Genomic DNA, 19,295 nt, shown 5'->3' on the forward strand with positions numbered 1-19,295 from the left:
TTCAGCTAATGGCACCACTTAGAGTTTCTTGGATTTATTCTTTCTCACCTACTGTCTTGGTATCTATCTGAAACACACACATCTCTTGAGAATGTGTACACAGGCATCCGTCATAAAAATCAAAGCAAAATACAGAAAATTCTAGCTCACACCAGTAAATTAGGAAATAATACCACCTCTAGCAAACTCCAGGTGTAAATATTTATTTTAGCACTGACACAACAGTACTTCTTCCTGAGTTCACAACAGTGTTACAAACTACATAAATCTCAAAGAAAAACTGTGCCCTCTGAATGTTTTGTTGTTGGTGGTGGTTTTTTTGTTTGTTTTTAAATTGTACAAAAGGCAGCTGTGAGAAGGAGGCAATGCTTCCTTAGGACCAATCAGTAATATCAAATTATTATTTTAAGCACTGGAATGAGACACACAAGATAGCCTTGACCAAGCATACAGTGATTAATTTTACTCGTTTTCATTGCAGTCATTTCATTGACCAGGAAACAGCCAGTCTACTTTTTACTGCTTTGGTTTCTCTGGGGTCCTCTGAAGATCTAGCTCATTCAATTCTTTTTTCAGCTAAAAAAAAATAAATCTCCAAGAGATTCCATGAAAAATAAATAAAGTATCAGATCTCACAAGCATGATCATGCTGTCACTTTCTCTGACTCTCCCAGTGTCTGGCCAGTTAAGTTTGTTATTTGAATAATCCAAATTCCAGGCCTCCAAAAAAAATCATGTGAAAGATCAACTGAAGAACATCTCTCCTAAAACCTGTTGGATCATATTGAGTGACACTAACGTATATGACAGAAACAAAGATTAACATGTACAAAAATTGAACCTATAAAGGTATTCCGAGAATTAGAGTCCAAAACAGATCAAGAGAGTGAAAACAGCTCCTTTTATACAATTAGTAAATACTTATTCATGGGTTGTTTGACTTAATATGTTCCCTGATGAATAGGCAGTGACTTGGGTTGGAAGGCACCCAAAGATCATCAAGCTCCAGCCCCACGGCAGCAGGCAGGGCCTCCAACCTCCATATCTAATGGAGGCTGCCCATAGCCCCATCCAATGTGGCTTTGATGTACACCCAAAAACTACTTTTATTACTTCAGAATCTGTCAGTCTGCCTTCACAGCCCTGTACTGATATCCCATCATTGCTCTTGCAAGACTTCCTCATATGTTAAACTCTAGCTTCACATGTGTGGACTTCCTGCACAGACACTGTGGAAAGCAGGTAAGAAAGTAAACCTGGGAAAAGCAGGAAGTGAGCTGGAATGAGGTGAGACAAGGCTGGTGGCTTCATCACTTTAGGAAAATATGAAATTTTACTTGTAATGACGTTTCTTGATTTCTCTAGGATTGCTACCACTTTGCATTTCTATATATCATAATAACCTACACAAATTGTCCTAACAATTATTTTTCTTGAAATTCTGCATTCTCTTTTGGTGATGTTATATTGAAACAAACTTTCAAGAATGGTCATTCTCAGTGTCAAAACCATCTTGGATGCTTCCCCAGACTGACCAGCAGATCACAATGAAGATTGGCAAGTATAACCCTTGGAAAACATTCAGTTGTTTGCATGACCCTTTTTATGCAATGCTGGCAGAACAAAAAGGTTGCATGCAGTTTGAAATCCTCTAAATTGTTGAGAAGGGGAAGAAAGGAAAAAAAGACTATTTATAAAGTTCCTAATCATGTAGAGCATAAAAGGTTTCTGCTTCATTTCTTTGTTTAATAGAGGCTTTAACATATTTTAATTTGTACCTGAGTTTTGCTGCGATTTTTCTCTGTCTTTCCTCCTTATATTTATATATTTATAAAATTCCAGTCTGCTACAAGATGAAAAACTGACAGAATCTCTGGTCAAACACAGTTGACTCATTTTACAAACAGGCAAAAAAAATCAATTCCATTTCAAAACAATGATATTTAGAGTTTTTTGTTTGGTTGTTTTAATTTTTGTGCCCTTTCACGTCAGCACTGTTGTGCAATGTCATCTTACCTTAACATTTCTAGTGGGTTGGTCTCATGCACTTGGTTGCCACACCTGGGACAGTCATTGCTGTCTTCGAAGTGCTGAACAATGCAAGTCTTACAAACTGAGGGACAAAAAAGAAAGAAAAAGAACTTAGGCCAAGATCTAAGTTGTATTCCTTGAACACAATCTAACGATGCCAGCTAACTAAGCTAACCACTTCACGTATCACAGATGAAGGAGTATTATTTTAAAGCACTAATTGCTTTACACTTATTTTTCTCAAAGCCGTAGCCAGCTCTGCAAGCTCTTTGTAAGAGAAAAGTTCACAGAAACTCTGCACCAGTTCAAAGCAGCAATGTTTGCCTTTGGACAGAAATTACAGAAAATACTTAATACTTGAATGTTATCATGAAAAAAAAAAAAAAGTCACAGCCACGAAAAACTCAGAGCAACAACCTTAATTTAAAATCCAACAAAATGAAATCAAACTAAAGAAGGTGCTGCACTACTTCTGCTTTCATATGATTAATTGCAGTCTGTAGATTTTGCTGCCATTATTAAGAAAATGTAACTGGAGCTGATGAGAACAAATGCATCTACTATTATTAATGCGTTATAACACTCAGGATGGAGATAATCTCTATATTCTGTTTATTATCACTTAAAGTGAAATGAGAGCTCCGAACTCATCAGCAAATGGACTAAAAAAAATAAATGGACTGCTGCAACTGCAATATGTTTTCTGCTGAAACACTGATTTCTTTAATCAGTTACCTAAAGAACCAACATCACCACTAAAGCAAACTGGTAAGCTCTAATTATATGACAGTCTTTAAGGACAATCTTGTTGGGTTTTGGTATTTGTTTGTTTAAAGCAAATGTCACCTAATGTGCTCAGTCTGTACTTATCTGCCTTAGAATGCCCAGAAGAGTTATTATACATCAGCTGACCCTGATAATGCAATGATATTACATGTCAGCTGAGTCTGTGTAGGCGCAGGTTTTTCCAAAGTGGTTTCAAATACTGACTGAAAGGCATGAACTTCATAGCCTTGGTTGCACAGCTCAGCCTGGCTCCTGGCACTCTCCCCAAGTGAAATATCTCCAGCAGAGCTGCATACAGGGTAGATCACTGATGATCTGGTTAAAAGGAGTCTAGAAAGCTCCTATGTGCTGCCAACCAAGTCTAGTGACTGAGGCACTGCACAGCCCTGTGCAGATAGGGACCTCCAAACAGAGATGTACAAGAGCACAGTTCAGCCCTTAAGACATGAGTGCATTTCTTCTTAAACCAAAAGTGTGAAGTATTTAGCACTGGCATACAGATGAAGGAACTTGTAACCACAGAACTCTCCTTATGTCACAGAATTTTTGTAATTTGTTAAATTACTGCACCTAATTGATTTTTGCACATATGTTGCCTAACACCTCCAAAGGGCAAGAAATCCATTACAGAACGCTGAGTGTGATGTTCTGCACCAACAAGATTTCTTTACTTTTTCTATATACTTTTTGTATCTAATAGCCTGAAAAAACACACCACATTGCCTCTCACCTGTAGCTGGATAGCAGGGTGCTTGATCCCCTGAGGTCAACCAAGTGACACAGGTAGCAATCATAGGCACTGACGAAGCAGCATCACTTTTCCTAAGTCACGCTTTTTGAACAAGACATAATGCACTGCAAAAACATACACTGGGGCGCAAATAGAAGCCCAAGTGTCCAGACCTGAATTACTTGCAAATAGCCGACGCCATTTGAGTCTGTATAATGGACACAGACAGATTTTCATGGCCAAACAACATAACCCAATACCCTCCAAAAACCTTCTTGCCCACCTTCAAATGTGGGTTACTATAATTTTACTTTTTTGATACATTGTGTAGTACTAAAGATTGTCCCCCCAGAAACGGCTCCAGAACATGGAAAGTCATTTGAATTGGAAAAAGAAACAAAAAATAAGCAACACCCAATAATGTTGAAGAATACAAATTCTGATATATTGTTCAGGAGAAAGGTAGGATGAAATGAGCTTGTCTTTCTGAAACAGGGACTTCCAGCACAAAGTCATTATTTCATCTTGCTAGTCTTCAGCAAGCAGAAACAAGCCTAGCACTAAAAAGGCCTGTTCTGAACAACTGATGGGAAAAGAGAAAGAGTACACAATGCGGCATAAAACTTAATGGAGAAGGCTAATTAATTAATAGTAATGTGCGCTGTACTCCCTATAGAAAAGTGAGAAATATTTCAAACACAGGACCATGTGGAGACATTTATATTATGCAAGAGTTTTTAGAGAAGATAGACTAGAAAATGAAATATTGCCAGAACTGCAATAATAAACATTGCTGAAAACTAGAACTTTCCTGCTTGCTAACAAAGGAGGTGCCTTCTTCCTAATAATAATAATACAAAAATCAGGAGATTTTGAGTGCATAATTCTTACATAATTAGTGAAGCAAACAACACCAAAGCAAATACATGTAGATAACAGGTCTAGGGATGAAGTAAGTCAAAGGTCTAAAAAAGATGAGCCCATTAAGCCACAAATCAAAGATAATAAAAAGTCTGAAACAAAAGTCCCAGGATAAGCATTTCCCAGATGATTTGAATGAGAATCTAAATACCCTTACTTTGCCCAGTTTTCACAGGGAATCTGAATGCTATTGTCAGCGGAGCTCTTCAAATGCAGCACGTGGTATCTCAATCATGGCACCTATACTGTGTTGAAGATGGAGGTTATATTCTGCCTTGGACAGGAGCAGATGTACCAGCTATTGGCAGGAGATGACAATTCTGATAAGAACTACAAGGTTAAGAATCTTCTGCTATCCCAGAAATCCCATTAATTGGTGAATTTCAATTTAAACATTATTTAAAAGCTGAGAAGCTGGTATGATGATGAAATCATTAAGCCTAACACAGTCATAAATAATGGCCGCATGGAAATTCAACCGAAAGTCACTGTGGTAAGCAACATGAGGGTTTGGTTTATTCTAGACCTTTTCTGACTTGATTTCACAGAAACTGAGCTAGAGATAACTGTTTCAATGGAGAACAGCAAGTGAGAAAATTTCTGTTCTGCTATTCCTCGTCAAACACTTTCTGAGAGAATATAACAGCCTTGAAAGCCACATGGGTCCAAGGAAGACACTAATAAACAATAAAAGCTCAGTGTGAGAGGTCTTGGAGTAGAACACACACTGAAACATCATAGAGAACTATGAATTGTAAGCCAAACCTACATGGATGTATTCCCTACCCCAAACAAAGATAAAGAGCTGGACCAAGTATTTGCGCAGTCAACACAAATCATGAGGTCATTTTGTACCACAAAAAAACCACGACACTGAAACTGTAAATCAATGACGTGGTTTCCACATGCTTTTTGGTAGGTTACAGTGATGGTGAATAGGCAGAAGAAAGCAGTTTAACCAACATCTGCACAGTCTGAAGAATTTTGAGGTTCGTGCAGTGAAACGAGGACCTGTATTTCCTGACTATACTATGACAGTTCAGATGAGCCATAATAAAACCTAAACTCAAAAAAGGTTATTCATTACATCTGATATAAAGTATTTGTGTGACATATGCTAATTGACTGGCGACTATAACATACTACACAATGCTGCATTTCCCAGTACAGAGCTATCTGGTTTACACATTCTTTTAGATCTTTGTACCCAGCTGTAAAATACACATACAAGTGTCAGGACTGTACTGTATGTCATCTTACACAACAAAGGGGCAACGCCTGGTGCACCCATGGATACTGTTTACTGAGAAGAGGGTATCTTTAAAATATTGATCACCAAGGAACCCAAATAAAAGTTATATACTGCATTTTTCTTCTAGATATCCCACAAGAAAAAGTTTTATTAGTTAAATATGGGATAAATTCTTTGTTAGAATTGTTTGAGTTCTTCCAAGAATGTCCTTTCTCAAATTTAAGCACTCCTTCAGCCAGGGAGGAAAGGAAGAATGCAGTATACACACAGCTAGTGGAATATCAAACTCATCCCAGTGATGGCACGGACACGTAACAAGTACTTAATTAGCTACCTTAAAAATGCATTAAAAGCACTTACTTTGAGCAAAGTCTCTGCACAAAACCGGGACAAAATCCTTTAATATACTTAACTGCCCTTCTCAGAAAATAAGACACATGAGACTACTGTGCTATTAATTACAGTTATCAAACATAGTCAGGTGGGTTTCCTTCTGCTAGAAAGCAGAGAACATTTGAAATCTCTTTCAAGGTAAGACAGACCTGCAAAGCTGCTCCATGCCATTTACAGGAGCTGCTGCAGGACAAGGAGCACAGAAGTAGCTCAGCTTGCTTGTCTGAGGGTGGGAAGCTTTGCTGCAGTAAAGTTCATTTGGGATCTCCTTGTGAGAGCACTAGGTTTTTTGGAGCATACAGCAACACTTGAAAAGCACTAAAATTTATACTGAAATTTTTATCTCTGGGTGTTTTCCAGATTGAAGAGCATTTCCACAGTTCCTAGATTGTACTGGTTGACAATTTCTCAACTCAAATGCTAGAGAGGCCAGGTAGGAGTAACGCATCACTTCATCTCCTCATAAACAATGAAAACCTGGCGAGGAATGCAGCCATGTGTGGCAGCCTGCCTTGCAGTGACAAGACAACTGATTCTGAGGAAGGCTGCGAAGTTAAACAGCAGCTAGGATTATGAACCTCAGGAAATGTTTGAGCACCTTCCAGTCTGAATTCCCAAGGAGGCTATCATTAGAAAGAGAAGTACCCAGGAGGGCTGGCTGTTTTTTAAATGAAATTAATTTAGATGTCAAGAGCTAAGCAGCCTACTGTATAGGGAATTTTGTCAGAACTTCCTGGGACACAAGAACTGCTTAGTGTATAAGCTTCATAATTAATATGCAAAAAGAGAACTTATTAGAAATGGACTTAGGGATGGGAAACAAATGAACATAAAATCACTGCTTGGGCACTTAGGGATCAAATCAGGAAGGCCAATGCACGGCCAGAGCTAAAGCTAATGAGAGACTTAGAGGGGACTCTGCAAGTAGGCCAGTGGCTGTATGAAGCTCATAGAAAACATGGGCCAGCCAATGAATGAAGAAGACAATTCAGGAATAGGTAACATCAAAAGGTCTGAAGTCCTCAATGTCTTTTTTGCCTTCAGAGGCAGAGGCTGAAATCAGATGTCCAAGTGCACCAGAATGATTTAGGAAGGAAAGGGATGACCGAAAGCCAGGAAGCAGCAGGGCAGGGCCTACTTACAAAAACTGGATGCATTCAAATCCATGGAGTAGGTAGGATTCATTACGCTGAAAGCTACCTTTCTAATTACAGTGGTTACAGCGGATGTCTGCCTGACTGGAAAAGGGCAGTGTGTTATGCTCAGCTTTAAGAAGGACAAGAAGGATGGCTGGGGCAACTACAGCTAAATAGCCTCCCCTAACTCCCAGGAAAGACAACAGAACATGTCATGTCCCTTGGAATCAATGTCCTACTATTAGAGGAACAAAAAGGCAACTAGGAGTAGTCAACACAGATTTATCAAAAGGAATGAAGAGGTGAGTTTGTAGAATAATGCCTTATTCTTCCAGTGTTGTAAGCATTTCCTTCCCAACAAATGCAGGAAAATTCATACCACTGATGCCTATGTTGTATTTAATCTTTCCAGTAAATAGTGAAACAGTGGAGCTCAGTTGCCTGTCCAACATCCACAAAAATTTCATCAGAAACACTACTTTTAAAAAGGCACACATTTCTCAACACAGAACTTCACTGCTTAACATTTTTCAGTAAACACAGATGTTAATTAACCACTAACTGATCTGATTACTGTTCATCACATTAGTTACTATGATTGCTAGAGCACATCTATGTCAATATACACTTGCCATCTTTCCCATAGTGGAATGGGATATGGAATGGGTTTATTTAAACCACATTCCCAACATCTCAGGAGTTTAATTTGCTTCTTAAACTGTTCATATCTGCAGTTTTGAATCACTTGTACAGTTTCAAACTACAGCAACGAGCAGCACAAGACAAGCACCAAAGGAGAGTTAAAGCTATTAGAATCTGTGGTAACTATTTGGCTGTGGCTGAAAAATCCTACCTATGTGTCAAATAAATAAATAAAGATTCTAAAAGACTGAAGTGTGAATTAATTCCTCACAGTACGCTCTGGGATTCTGCAACATACGTATCACCTCTTCCTCTACAGGCATAAGGCTTTTCTATCAACATTTGAAGCTTTTTTAATTCTTTCCCAACACTGTAAGCATCATATATTGGTAACTAACCATTACCAAAACTCAACACCTTCTTTCTTGCATGTCTACTTAGTGATCCAAACACAGGACACCTTCTGAAAGAGGAGACCTGTGGATCTACCTGGAAGCTCAGAGAGCTTCACTCGCACTAACCGGCTGCAGAACTGGGAGCAGGCACTAACAGAGCTGTCTCAGTGAACAGAGTGAATAAAAGCAGCAGATGCTGCTGGAAGAAAACACTCCTTCTGCCATTATTGTTTTGTAATGGGAATGAAAGTAAATAAACAAATATATTGTCTGAACAGAAAGATTCCGTAATAATAACAAGGTGTTTTTTTGTTGTTTTTTATGTTTGGAGTCTGAGACGATTTCAGATACAACACTTTTGCTTCATCCCAACTTTTTAAAAGTTACAACTGTTCATTAAACTTCAGCCATTAAAAATGCTAACAATAAAAGATTACCTAATGCTGGAAGTTTTCCATTTTCTTTAAAGGGAAAGATTAACAGTAACAGCTAATATAGCTCTCTCCAATTTCATTTCAAAATGCTATCAGGATGCTCTTCTTAACTTTTTTCCTCCTGCAGTTCAGTTGTTCACCAAACAACCCAAACCAGAAGAGCTGTATAACATTTAGCTGATACTACACTTGGGAAAAATCTGTTCAAAATCAGTTTTCCTCAGAAAGTAAGCTAATAATAAGAACACTGTAGTGGTAAACAATGATGTCTCTGCACTATGAACAACACATAGGAATGACAGGTTTTAATTATTTAAGTTTTTGATATCCTGGTGACCAGAACATACAGGGCTTTGGCTTAAAAACAGCACTGCATCAAAAGTAAAAGATGGGGAAATGCTAGGGCATGGCTTTGAACCGGTCTTTACTATAGGTTTCAAAAGGGGAAGATTACCAGAAAACACACAGTTCCTCTAACTCTTTTCTGGAGAATTCCAATTTTTATTTGGAAATACTCCAAACTGTCAAGGAGGTCCAAGCAAGCTATTTTATATTCAAGAATACATTTAAAAAACTTAAGTGTGCAAGCAATTCCACTGGGCCTGAAAGGACCACTGATACATCCAGCATCATTCATACACAAATGTTTTAGAAACATTTGGAGCAGAAGACAACCTGAACAATCTCTTCTGAGTCAGTTTCAGAGAGGTCTACTCCCTAAGTAAGCATTCTGCCAACTTGCAACTACTTCTACTCACTGTGCCATGGAGAGCACTACAGAGTTAGGTGAGTTAGGCCCAACCCAAGTTGCTGCGTGCACTGTGGTACACCAACAGCTGCACTGCTTCAGTTTCAAAGCGGTGCAGCTCCATCGTCAGAGTACCACACCCCATCAGTAGTCTGGTTCTGAGCAGGCTGCGGTGACACACGTGTGTGCCGTACCCAGCACCACCGCCCTGCTCAGGGGGGAGGAAAGGGGCATCTTCACCCTATGAGATGCTGAGGAGAGCATCCACAGCGGTACCCAAGTGGCAGAGAGGTACAACCTAACAGCAATAACAGAGCAATCCATGCAGTGCACCACCAGCAGACAAAGCGCTGCATGGAGGTCCAAGGAGACATCAGCTGAAACTTGCAGGGGTGCCACTTACAAAGGACGGATGTATTGCAAGGTACTTACAGGTGTGGAGGCACTCCGTGACCGTGGTGGGCTTGATGAGATAACCTTTGCAGATGTAACAGGTGATATGAGGATTGAAATCTTTCACCAAGTGCTTCCTCTGAGCAGCCATTCGTGGGGCAGGACAGGCTGTCGGAGTGCCGGGGGTTCAGGGAGCGGATCGGCGAGGTGATGTTGCCGGCCGTTCAGGAGCGCTGCGGTGCCGCTCTGCGCTGCGGGACTTTTCCAGGCATTTGCTGGCGGTGCGGGAGCTCTCAGGGGGCCGTGGCTCGTACCTCCCGCCGCGGCGTCAGGCGAGCCATGTCGGGACCTACAGCACACGTGGAGGCAGAGCCGCGTGAGCCGGCAGTGCGGGCCGACGCCCGCTGACACGCGTCGCCATCGGCCTGCCGGGTGCGCGGGTCGCCGTTTATGTAACCGCGGCGGTCGCTCTCCCAGCCGAGTCCCGGCCCGGCCCCGCCGCCCTCCCGGGGCTCCGGCCGCCGCGGGGTGACAGGTGCAGCTCCCTCCCGCCCCGCCGGAGCTCCCGGCCGTCTCGCCGCCCGCCCGGCCCCGAGGAGGCACGACGCGCTCCGCAGGCCTCGCCGGGCCCCCGCGGGGAGGAGCCGTGCCCTTCCTGCCCCCCCCTTAATACCCCCCCTCCTCCCCGCCGCTCTCCGGACGGGGCGCCCCGGCTGCGGGCGGTCTCTCCTCGCTCAGCCCGAACTCTCGTCCCGTCCCGCCCGCGGCGTCCCCCCCCCCGACCCCCGCCGTACCTGGCGGAGCCCCGCGGCCTCGGGCGGACGGCCGCCCAGCGAAAGAGAAAGGGAAACGGCGTGCGCCACCCGCCCCCTCCGAGCGCTCCCTCCCTCCTTCCCTCCCCGCCGGCTGCCGCGGCCGGTCCCAGGGCGGGCGGGACGGGCGCGCAGGCGCTGCTCCTCGGCCGAGCCCTGCTGCGCCACCGCCCGCAGCGCCGCGCCGGGAGCCGCCTGCAGCCCCGAACGGCCCCGCGGGCAGCGGCTCCATAGGGCTCCATAGGTAAGAGCCGCAGCGGGGCTGTCGACTCGGCGGCACCTGGCTGCCCTGCTCCGGCTATCGCGTTCTTAAAGGTCCTTAAAGGCAACCTCAGCTTCTGCCCGTGGGAAAGTGACGCTTCGGACCCTTTCCCTGCCCCTCGCCTTCCTTCTCTCGAACTTTCACGGAAAAACAGTGAAGCGCCGGACCAAGTTAGGCCCGCCGCCCAAAAGCGGATAGACGTGTGCCCCCGCCACCAACCAGCCGGGGAAACGCTAAGCACGCGTGGGAGCTGTGTCCGTGCTCAAAGCCGTCCGCTTTCTGACCCCTGCTCCTAGCAGCGCTCCGGCACCAGGGAATTCTTCAAAAACCAAAGTGGCCTTAAAGGTCTTTTTCTATTGCGGTAGCTCTAGAAAATGTTAACGCTCGTTCTAACGCTAAAGACAACAATACATGGAGGCATTGCCTCTGTTAGCTCAGACGCCCTCGCCCTGCCTGACACCGCGCTTGGTCCATTCTGCAGCGGGATGCTCCGTTCGGGTCCCCTCCCCTCGGTTCCTGCCCCGGGCCGTGCCCTCCAGCGCCCACCTGCCAGGCCGGGCTGAGGCCAGGGAGGTGTTGTCATTAATGTTTCAGTGCCACGGTGAATGCGCGACAAAGCGGGCGGCACTGACATGAAATGAGGACATCGAGGGTATTCCTGCTTGAAAGCCGAAACTGTGCAAAGCGCTGTCCTAAAGGTGGCAAGATCATTGTTAAGGGAACACTGCTCCTTTGAAAGCACAGCTTGTGAAGCATGTTACTAGGAGAGAATATAAATTCTTCTTCATGTAAACATTTTACTTAGCAAAAGGGAATATTTTAGTCAGCAGTTGCATTCTGGCAGTTTAGCAGAAGTTGACAATTTCAGAATGAGCACGAGCAACCCAGCTTGGACGACATGCACATTTATAACAAACATCTGCCAGTGTTCTCCTGACTGTTTCAACATGACTGTGGCCGATAGGACTTGCTTTAAAAATAAACTGGATTCTAAGTTAAAGATTTCAAAACGTGTTTTTATCAAATCTCACTATTGGAAAAAAAAAAAAAAAAAGACAAAAGACTTTTCTAAACAAATTTATCAGCAAGGCTCATGTTTACACAATAACGGATACACAATGTTCTAACCAGGCACACTAAAAACACAGTCCTGTCTCTAATCTGTCATGCAGCCTATACAGCAATAACTGTGCAGCAGTCGAGGTGCTGGGAGATGTGCCCCATTGGCATGGATTCCCACACACCATTCCAAAACCACACCAGTCACATCCCAGGCAGAGGGCAAATGACACACTCTTGCTCCATCTCCCTAAAATTTAAGAGGTCGGCCCTGCTGGTACCAGGCTGTATTTACGAGGTGCTGAGTGCTTTTAACTCTGAAAACAAGGCTGAGGCACTTAGCACCTTTCAAGACCGCAGCATAAAGCAGAAATGAGAAGCACTGTGAAAGAAGCTCTTATTTCATTATGTGAGGAAAGTAGTGCAACAAAAATCTTTAGATACTTGTTCTTACTTTACATTGGGAGGAAAGAAAACACGTTAATAAATGCTTATGAATTTATTGTTATTTCAAAAGTAGTTAACTCCCAGCATTGCATCTACTAGGTGCAGTAAAAGCACTGAGCCATGGAACTGATGTGAGCACCTGGATTTACTTAGCACAGTTAGAAGGTAATGGTGCAGTGTTTGAATCAAAGTGGTCTCAGGTTAAGAGGGAAACAAAATAAATGGAGCTAGTTCTGGTTAGTATGTATTGTATATTTACAGCAGCAAATATGCTACAGAGCGCACTACAGCCCTCAACACAGTGATGAAAACACAGCTCTCGTTTCTCTGTGCGTCTTAAACCTGACTTCACTGTTGACTGACTTGTACTCACTGTCCTCTAACACAGTATTTATATACATAAATCTATTAAGCCCTTCTTTACACACACACACAAGGTTTATGTCTAAGCATTATTGAAGAAGAGTGGTTTATTGAAAGCCTCGAACAACTGCTGAATCATCCCAATGCAAAACAAAGTAATTCTTTACATTTGATATGAATAAAGTGCATATTTAAAAGAACACACAAGAACTTGAAAACTCTGGGCACTTCATTATTTCTACTCATTAATGCAACTCTGACATTTTCGAGAATTATCTCCACAGTTGATGGGAGTTTTAAGACTTTCAAAACTTGAAAGCATCACAGAATTGCTCAGCTTGGAAGAGATGTAGGGCAAGCAGGGCCAGCTACAGACAGCTGTTCAGGGCTGCATCCAGTCAGGTTTAGAGTTTCCCCACAGGCAGAAACTCCACAGTCACTCGGGGTGACCTACTCCGATAACCGACCACTCTCTTAGAAAAGCATTCTATTGTGTTCAGATGGAATTTCAGGTGCCCTATCAGTGAAGGCAACAAAGAACAGTTTGACTTGCTCATCTTCATTCCCTCCAATGTTTATACCATTGTTAAGGTATCCCAGAACCTTCTCTTCCTTCACCAGGGGGTGCAGGCCCAGTGCTCTCAGCCTCTCTTCATACAAAAGTTTTTGTGGCCTTGTGCTGGACTCTTCCCATATCTTCATTGTACTGAAGGGCCTGGGCCTGGACACACTGCTCCAGATATGCTCTCACAGATGCTGAGAAGAAAGGATCACCTTTCTTGACTTGCTGGCAGCTTAAGTGAAATCACCATATATTTACTTAGGTATGAAAACGAGATCTAACATACTGGCATTATTTCCAAAGCAGTTCTTCCATCTAGTTTAGAGTCTTCCATAATACAAAACAGTATTTTTTCCACACATAACTGAGTTTTGGTGACAAAAGGCAGAGGGGAGTTTGCTTTGAACCACTGGAGACTGCAACAGCAGAAAGGACACTAGATGTGCATCCATTTGCTTAGGCACCCCGTTTCAAAGCAGTGATCTGAGATGGGGTTAGAAACTGTTAGCAACTGAAATACTGATAGTATCCTTAATCTCTCCCGGTTTTGTCTTATGGCAGACTACAGTTTCAGTGGACTTTGATCTCCTATACATCATCTTTAGTTTCCTACAGGATACTGAAAAAATGTTTTGTGGCTTGTGGTATGCTCTGTAGAGTGAAATGGAGGAGGCATTATTTCACAGTTGTCTGTGATTGTGGGAAACCACAGAATGACCAAAGTAGTCCTTTATAATCCTATGTTTCATATAACTCACAGCCATTCTGTGTAAAGTTGAAGCAAGTAAAAGTCACCCATTTTGATAACAGCTTCAAGACATAATTTGAAATGACCCACATCAGCTGTAAATCAGTTGCTCTCCGTGCACGACAAATAATTACTCTTCTGGTTTCTGATGGCCAGCTATTTCATTTCCACTGTTTGCTAATCTTCCTCTGAACTCATGGCATTAACTATATGTATTGCCATTGCTACTACTACTGTATACTCTCAAATACTTCTTTGCCTACACTGCTGTCTGACTATATGCTTCTTCCCATTCAGTTTCCTTCTACTCTGCTCTCTACAAGAGAATCAAATGTTTATTCTGCATCTTTTCCAGAGAAAAGCAGCTCAGGAATTAATCCTACCTCAAGTCTCCCTACTACTGCACAACAGTGAAAAGAGACAACAGTATCGGTCCATGAAAATCAGTGACTTTATCAGGAAAACTGAAGCAATGTAACATGCATAGGGCAGTCTGAACATGGCTGCTGTTTGCACAAGCAGGACTGTGTGTCCTCTGTAAACGTCCAGGATATGTTGGTCATTCTCCATATACATATCCTTCGAGGCACAAAGTAGCTCTCTTTCAGTATAATTGTTCATTTTAAGTTTTCTGATCAGTTCTTTCCCACAATGCTTCCTAATGGCTATTCGCTATATTTTGACTATTAATCCATTTTTCAGCCAGCATTACATTTCTTCCACTCTATACTGCATTGTACATTTGCTATCATACATATATTATACTGTTTTCAGTATTTGTTCCCTGAATCTATCAAAGCCACTCACACCATCATATTCCACAGCTCAACTAAGCAATCACATAAAATGTTCAAATGCCTTTAAAAGAGTCTCATCTTTCAGTCTCTGAGAGATGGCAAACAAACTGTAAAAACCCTCCAATGGCTCCCGCTAAAATTGTTACTAACAGATTTTGTTTCTTACAGTTGAAAGCTGGCAGGAATGCAAATCAAATTGTATCACACATGTCAAACAGCTTCACAATTATGCAATCAACTTGCACTGCAAATTAAAAACAAGACTTGCTACTAGATCTTAAGTCAAAACAAATTTAAAACTCCAATAAGCTCAGCAAAAGAAATCCTTGAGAAAGCTCCTCATGCTGGTTATAATGGCAGAACCAGCAAATAAAGACCCAAAAGCAATAGAGAAGGAACAACCAAATTTCTTCATGATTTACAAAACAAATGAATGATATTCAAGATGTCTCAGGGTTCGTTAAGTAAGTGAAGCATCCTATTTCAATTGATTTCGACAGGAGTTCTGTTTCCAGTCCTTACAAGAATAAAACCTTTAACTCAATAACGTGTTATTGGATGGACTACATTTCATTTGCACTGCATGGGAAGACTCTCGCATTCATGGGAATCATCATTTTGTTACCAATTAAAACAATAGACTTCACTGAAGGAAACCTAATACAGATACTTGTGAATTTCATTGTTACTTACTAAAATAAATAATGATTGTCCCCAAGTTGGACTAGTTGGTTGGACTAGATGATCTTACAGGTCCTTTCCAACCTTGTGATTCTATGATTCAAGTAAATTAAGTAAAAATAAGAGGCTTCAGCCTCAGCTTCATATCCTCACACTATATTTTTTTAACAGCTCTTTAGTATATACACTGGATATACACTGTGCAGCAACATTTTCCACATGTCTATCCAATCATATGGCTATGGACACAGATGAACTTGGCCTACTGAGTTAAATAAAAGGCATTAGTTCCATATTTTCCTGCCTTTAATCAAAAATATAAAATCTCCATGTACTTTGGATGTTTGTTAGCATTAACTTTTACAAGCAAGAGTCGCTCCAGATAACGTTCTTCTGAAAGTACTGTCTCAATGTTAATAACCATTATCAATACGCTGATGGGAAAAGATTAAGCAAAACTGATAGTTTTAATTGATTCCTCTGTATGTACCATGTATGTACCAGTTTTAGGGTGAGATAAGCTGAGGATTCTAGCCAGAAGCTATTCTCAAGTGAACAATCACTCCTTAGCCCATAACTTGGCACCATATGCCAGTTCTGAAGTCGTATTAGCTTAGGAAGTTGACAGTGCTGGTTTCACAACTTTATTCCCATGACTGCAATAAATCAGAAAAGTTTGCATAAGCAGTGCCATCGTTTGACAGTATCATCTTTTGAATTTTCTACAGAAATCACTTATAAAACAGTTCTCAAATATGCAAAATGTTTAGGGTGGTGGGGTTTTTTGTGTGATTACAAAATCACAGCCTCCAGATTCAGTTTGCATTCAAACTGCATATTCCGTGTTGATGTACATTTGATCAGACTGAGCATCAAATAAACATCATTTCCAACTTTCAGTTTACGTCCCTGTATTTTGAGCTTTCTCTCTGCGGTGGTTAGAAGTCTGGGCTCAGCATGGTGCTAGTGAGACTAAGTGGCTTTTAGCTGCATAAGTTAGTACAGTTTAGACTTTTTTTAGGCTCTGGACAGAAGAGGACTGATTCCCTCCCAGAATACAAAAAATATATATAATTCTGCTTTAAAAAAAGCTGAATTGCCTTCAGGAGCTCATTCTAAACCTGGTAACTCACCCAATCTCATCAACTAGGCAGGATCATGAACTACTTCTGTAGGGAAAAAAAAAATATGCTAAGAAATGTAGGTAATACTTCAGGAGATTATATGAGACCTTCATCTCCTCTTCAAAAAGCTATTGTTCAGTATTGTGTGTGCAAAAAGCCTCACTCCTTCTGCTGCAGAAGTACTGTACTTGAACAGAAAGTCAATTATGTCTATATTTCATATTCAGGCCCTGATTCTACAAACACTACCTCATGATTTACCATGTGTGCCTGTGGTCCGCACAAGACTGCAATCCAGCTCATTCACAAACAGGTGATTATTCATATGCATTGACCTTAGCACCAAAGTCCATGCAGCAGTGTACATACACATACACAGTGCTCATCTTCTCATATTTTTCAAAGGTGTATAAAATGAACAGAGCACACACCATTCTTTACTGATGTTTTTTGCCTCAGTGCTGTTTCTAATCTGAACTGCTACAGTTCCTGTAGTCACTGACAAACACTCTGGATTCTAAGAGCTGAGATTGATCTCAGACATAATGCTTCATCTTCAGGTTGCTAACAGCTTTTGTATTATTTAACTGTACCCATTCATTAAAAAAAAAAGTGAAATCCTTATTTTCAGGATTTTCCACAATTAGTAATGTTTTGACTTGCCTATTAAATGCATTTCATAAAAGTTTTCTAATGCAGAAGATATCATATAACATCTGAATACATTACTACAACCTGTTAACACTTTGCTCAGTTTTTCAGATGTGATTGTTCAGTGTTGTGTTAAGTTAAGCTTCTAGAGGCCTAAAGCTAGGAGTTTTCATCTATCAATTTACATGGCAAATCTCACTCCATTCCCTAATCTTAAATCCTTGGTAGGCTTTTAAGAATAAAAGGCATAATACTCTTAAAATGATTTGCCTTTATCACAAATGCATAGATGGGAATATGAATTTTTGACAAGGTATCAGACTTATGAGAACTTGTTGATACATATAACACATCTTGCTCCTATCATCATCATGCTGTCTATTTAATAATTCATATTTAAATACAAGACCTTAGTTGCCACTGCTCAGTAGGAATAAAATTAAGGAGATTTACATTTTCCCACTGAGAAATCTGGAATGCTGTCTAGCGCATTACCCTTGTGTCTTTTAAACTTGTCAGAAATGCCTGTGCCATCATAACCCTCTGCCAGTCAGGAAATAAAATATGTATGTTGAGGCTACGTCTTCTACTAAGCAGCAACTTACCCAAATCACAAGAGAAACCATTGTTACAAAAGACATCACAAAGAGGTACCTTCAAACAGAGACTGCCAATTTACACTTGTATCCAGCATATTTTAAATCTGTTCTGCAGTTTTCTTCATTTTGCTGTTCTACCACATCATTTTCTCCTGTTTATGGCTTTCATCCTACAAAGTGCTTGAAGAACCAGTAAGATGATTAAAGGATTGGAACATCTGTTAAATGAGGAGGGGCTGAGGAACCTGAGATTCTTCAGCCTTACCTCAGGGCTGAACTTATTAATGTGTGTAAATACCTGAGGGGAGAAGTAAATAAGATGAAATAAGAGACTTCTTCATATTGACCAATGACAGGACAAGAGGCAGCGGACACAAATTGAAACAGGGAAATCCTATTTATACAAAACTGTTTTGTTCTTTTTTCTACTGTAAAGGTGAACAAACACTGGAATTGTTTGCCCAGTGAGGCTCTGGAATTTCCATCCTTGAAGGTTTCAAACACTACTGACAAGGCCCTGAGCAGTCAGCTCTAGCTGATGTGCTATGAACAGAGGTGCTGGGATGGACAGCCTCTTGAACTGCCACCCAACTTCCCTTCCAAGCCTGTCTCTGATTCTGTGAGGTATCCTGGCCTTGAGATTTTAGAACAACTTACATTTAAAGATGTGTTTCTTAGTATCCACCACAAATCTTGAAGCTTATTCTACTTCTCTGCACTTCTGAAAATTGTACTTACATTTTTGGGAGAATTTTCAGATATTCTGAGGACAAAATACTGAATATAAAATTCTGAATATAAAACTTCCTTGATTCCCCACAAACAAAAGCTGCAGGCATTCTTGGCTTCCACAGTTAACAGAAAAATTATGTCTACATCTACATCTAGATGCTCCTCCTGATGTCTTACATTGGGCTGTGAGGATATCATTTCACTAGACAATCCATTCTGAAAATGCACAATAATAAACTGACATTTGCAGATTGCACAAGAGAATTTTATACACCTATACCTTGATGACACTCATGAAGGGCAAAGCCAAGGTATTAGTATTCAACAGACAAACCATAGCTGTGTCCTACTCATCCTGACAAACATTTGAAACAATTTGCAGATAAAAATTAAAACAATTGAGGCTAAAAGTCCCAAACAATTCATTTAAAGTAAAACACACTATAATAGATGTTGCAATTATATCATAAATCAACCATTCTAAACACAGTAGTTTATTCTAAGCTCCAAATTTAAAGAAAACAGTAACTTCACTAAGGGCAGGAATGCTCTATCAGCATATCTGTAAACAAGATCACCTGAGGCATGAGTTTAGCA

General features: G+C 41.2%; 1 protein-coding gene across 10 annotated transcripts in view; it reads right to left on the bottom strand.

Moving 5' to 3' along the window:
- Positions 1 to 19,295, bottom strand: part of PCGF5 (polycomb group ring finger 5) — a 56,960-nt gene that overhangs the window by 18,904 nt on the left and 18,761 nt on the right. For 6 of the 10 annotated variants that reach the window (XR_014948878.1, XM_085555098.1, XM_015866873.2 and 3 more), the window contains 2 exons: positions 9,901 to 10,210; positions 2,017 to 2,113 (listed from right to left, as the gene is read on the bottom strand). Coding sequence is in view for 9 of the 10 variants with exons in the window: in XM_085555098.1 (XP_085411224.1) it covers positions 2,017 to 2,113; positions 9,901 to 10,012 (209 nt within the window). In the remaining variant the exon portion in view is untranslated. Of the gene's footprint in view, positions 1 to 2,016; positions 2,114 to 9,900; positions 10,211 to 10,655; positions 10,816 to 19,295 lie in introns of those variants that run through there. The other 4 variants (XM_015866875.2, XM_015866872.2, XM_015866878.2 and 1 more) reach the window with 1 other exon arrangement.

The sequence above is a fragment of the Coturnix japonica genome, chromosome 8 (genome assembly GCF_054131305.1).
Source record: "Coturnix japonica strain WE chromosome 8, WE-NBRP24, whole genome shotgun sequence".
Classification (NCBI taxonomy): domain Eukaryota; kingdom Metazoa; phylum Chordata; class Aves; order Galliformes; family Phasianidae; genus Coturnix; species Coturnix japonica.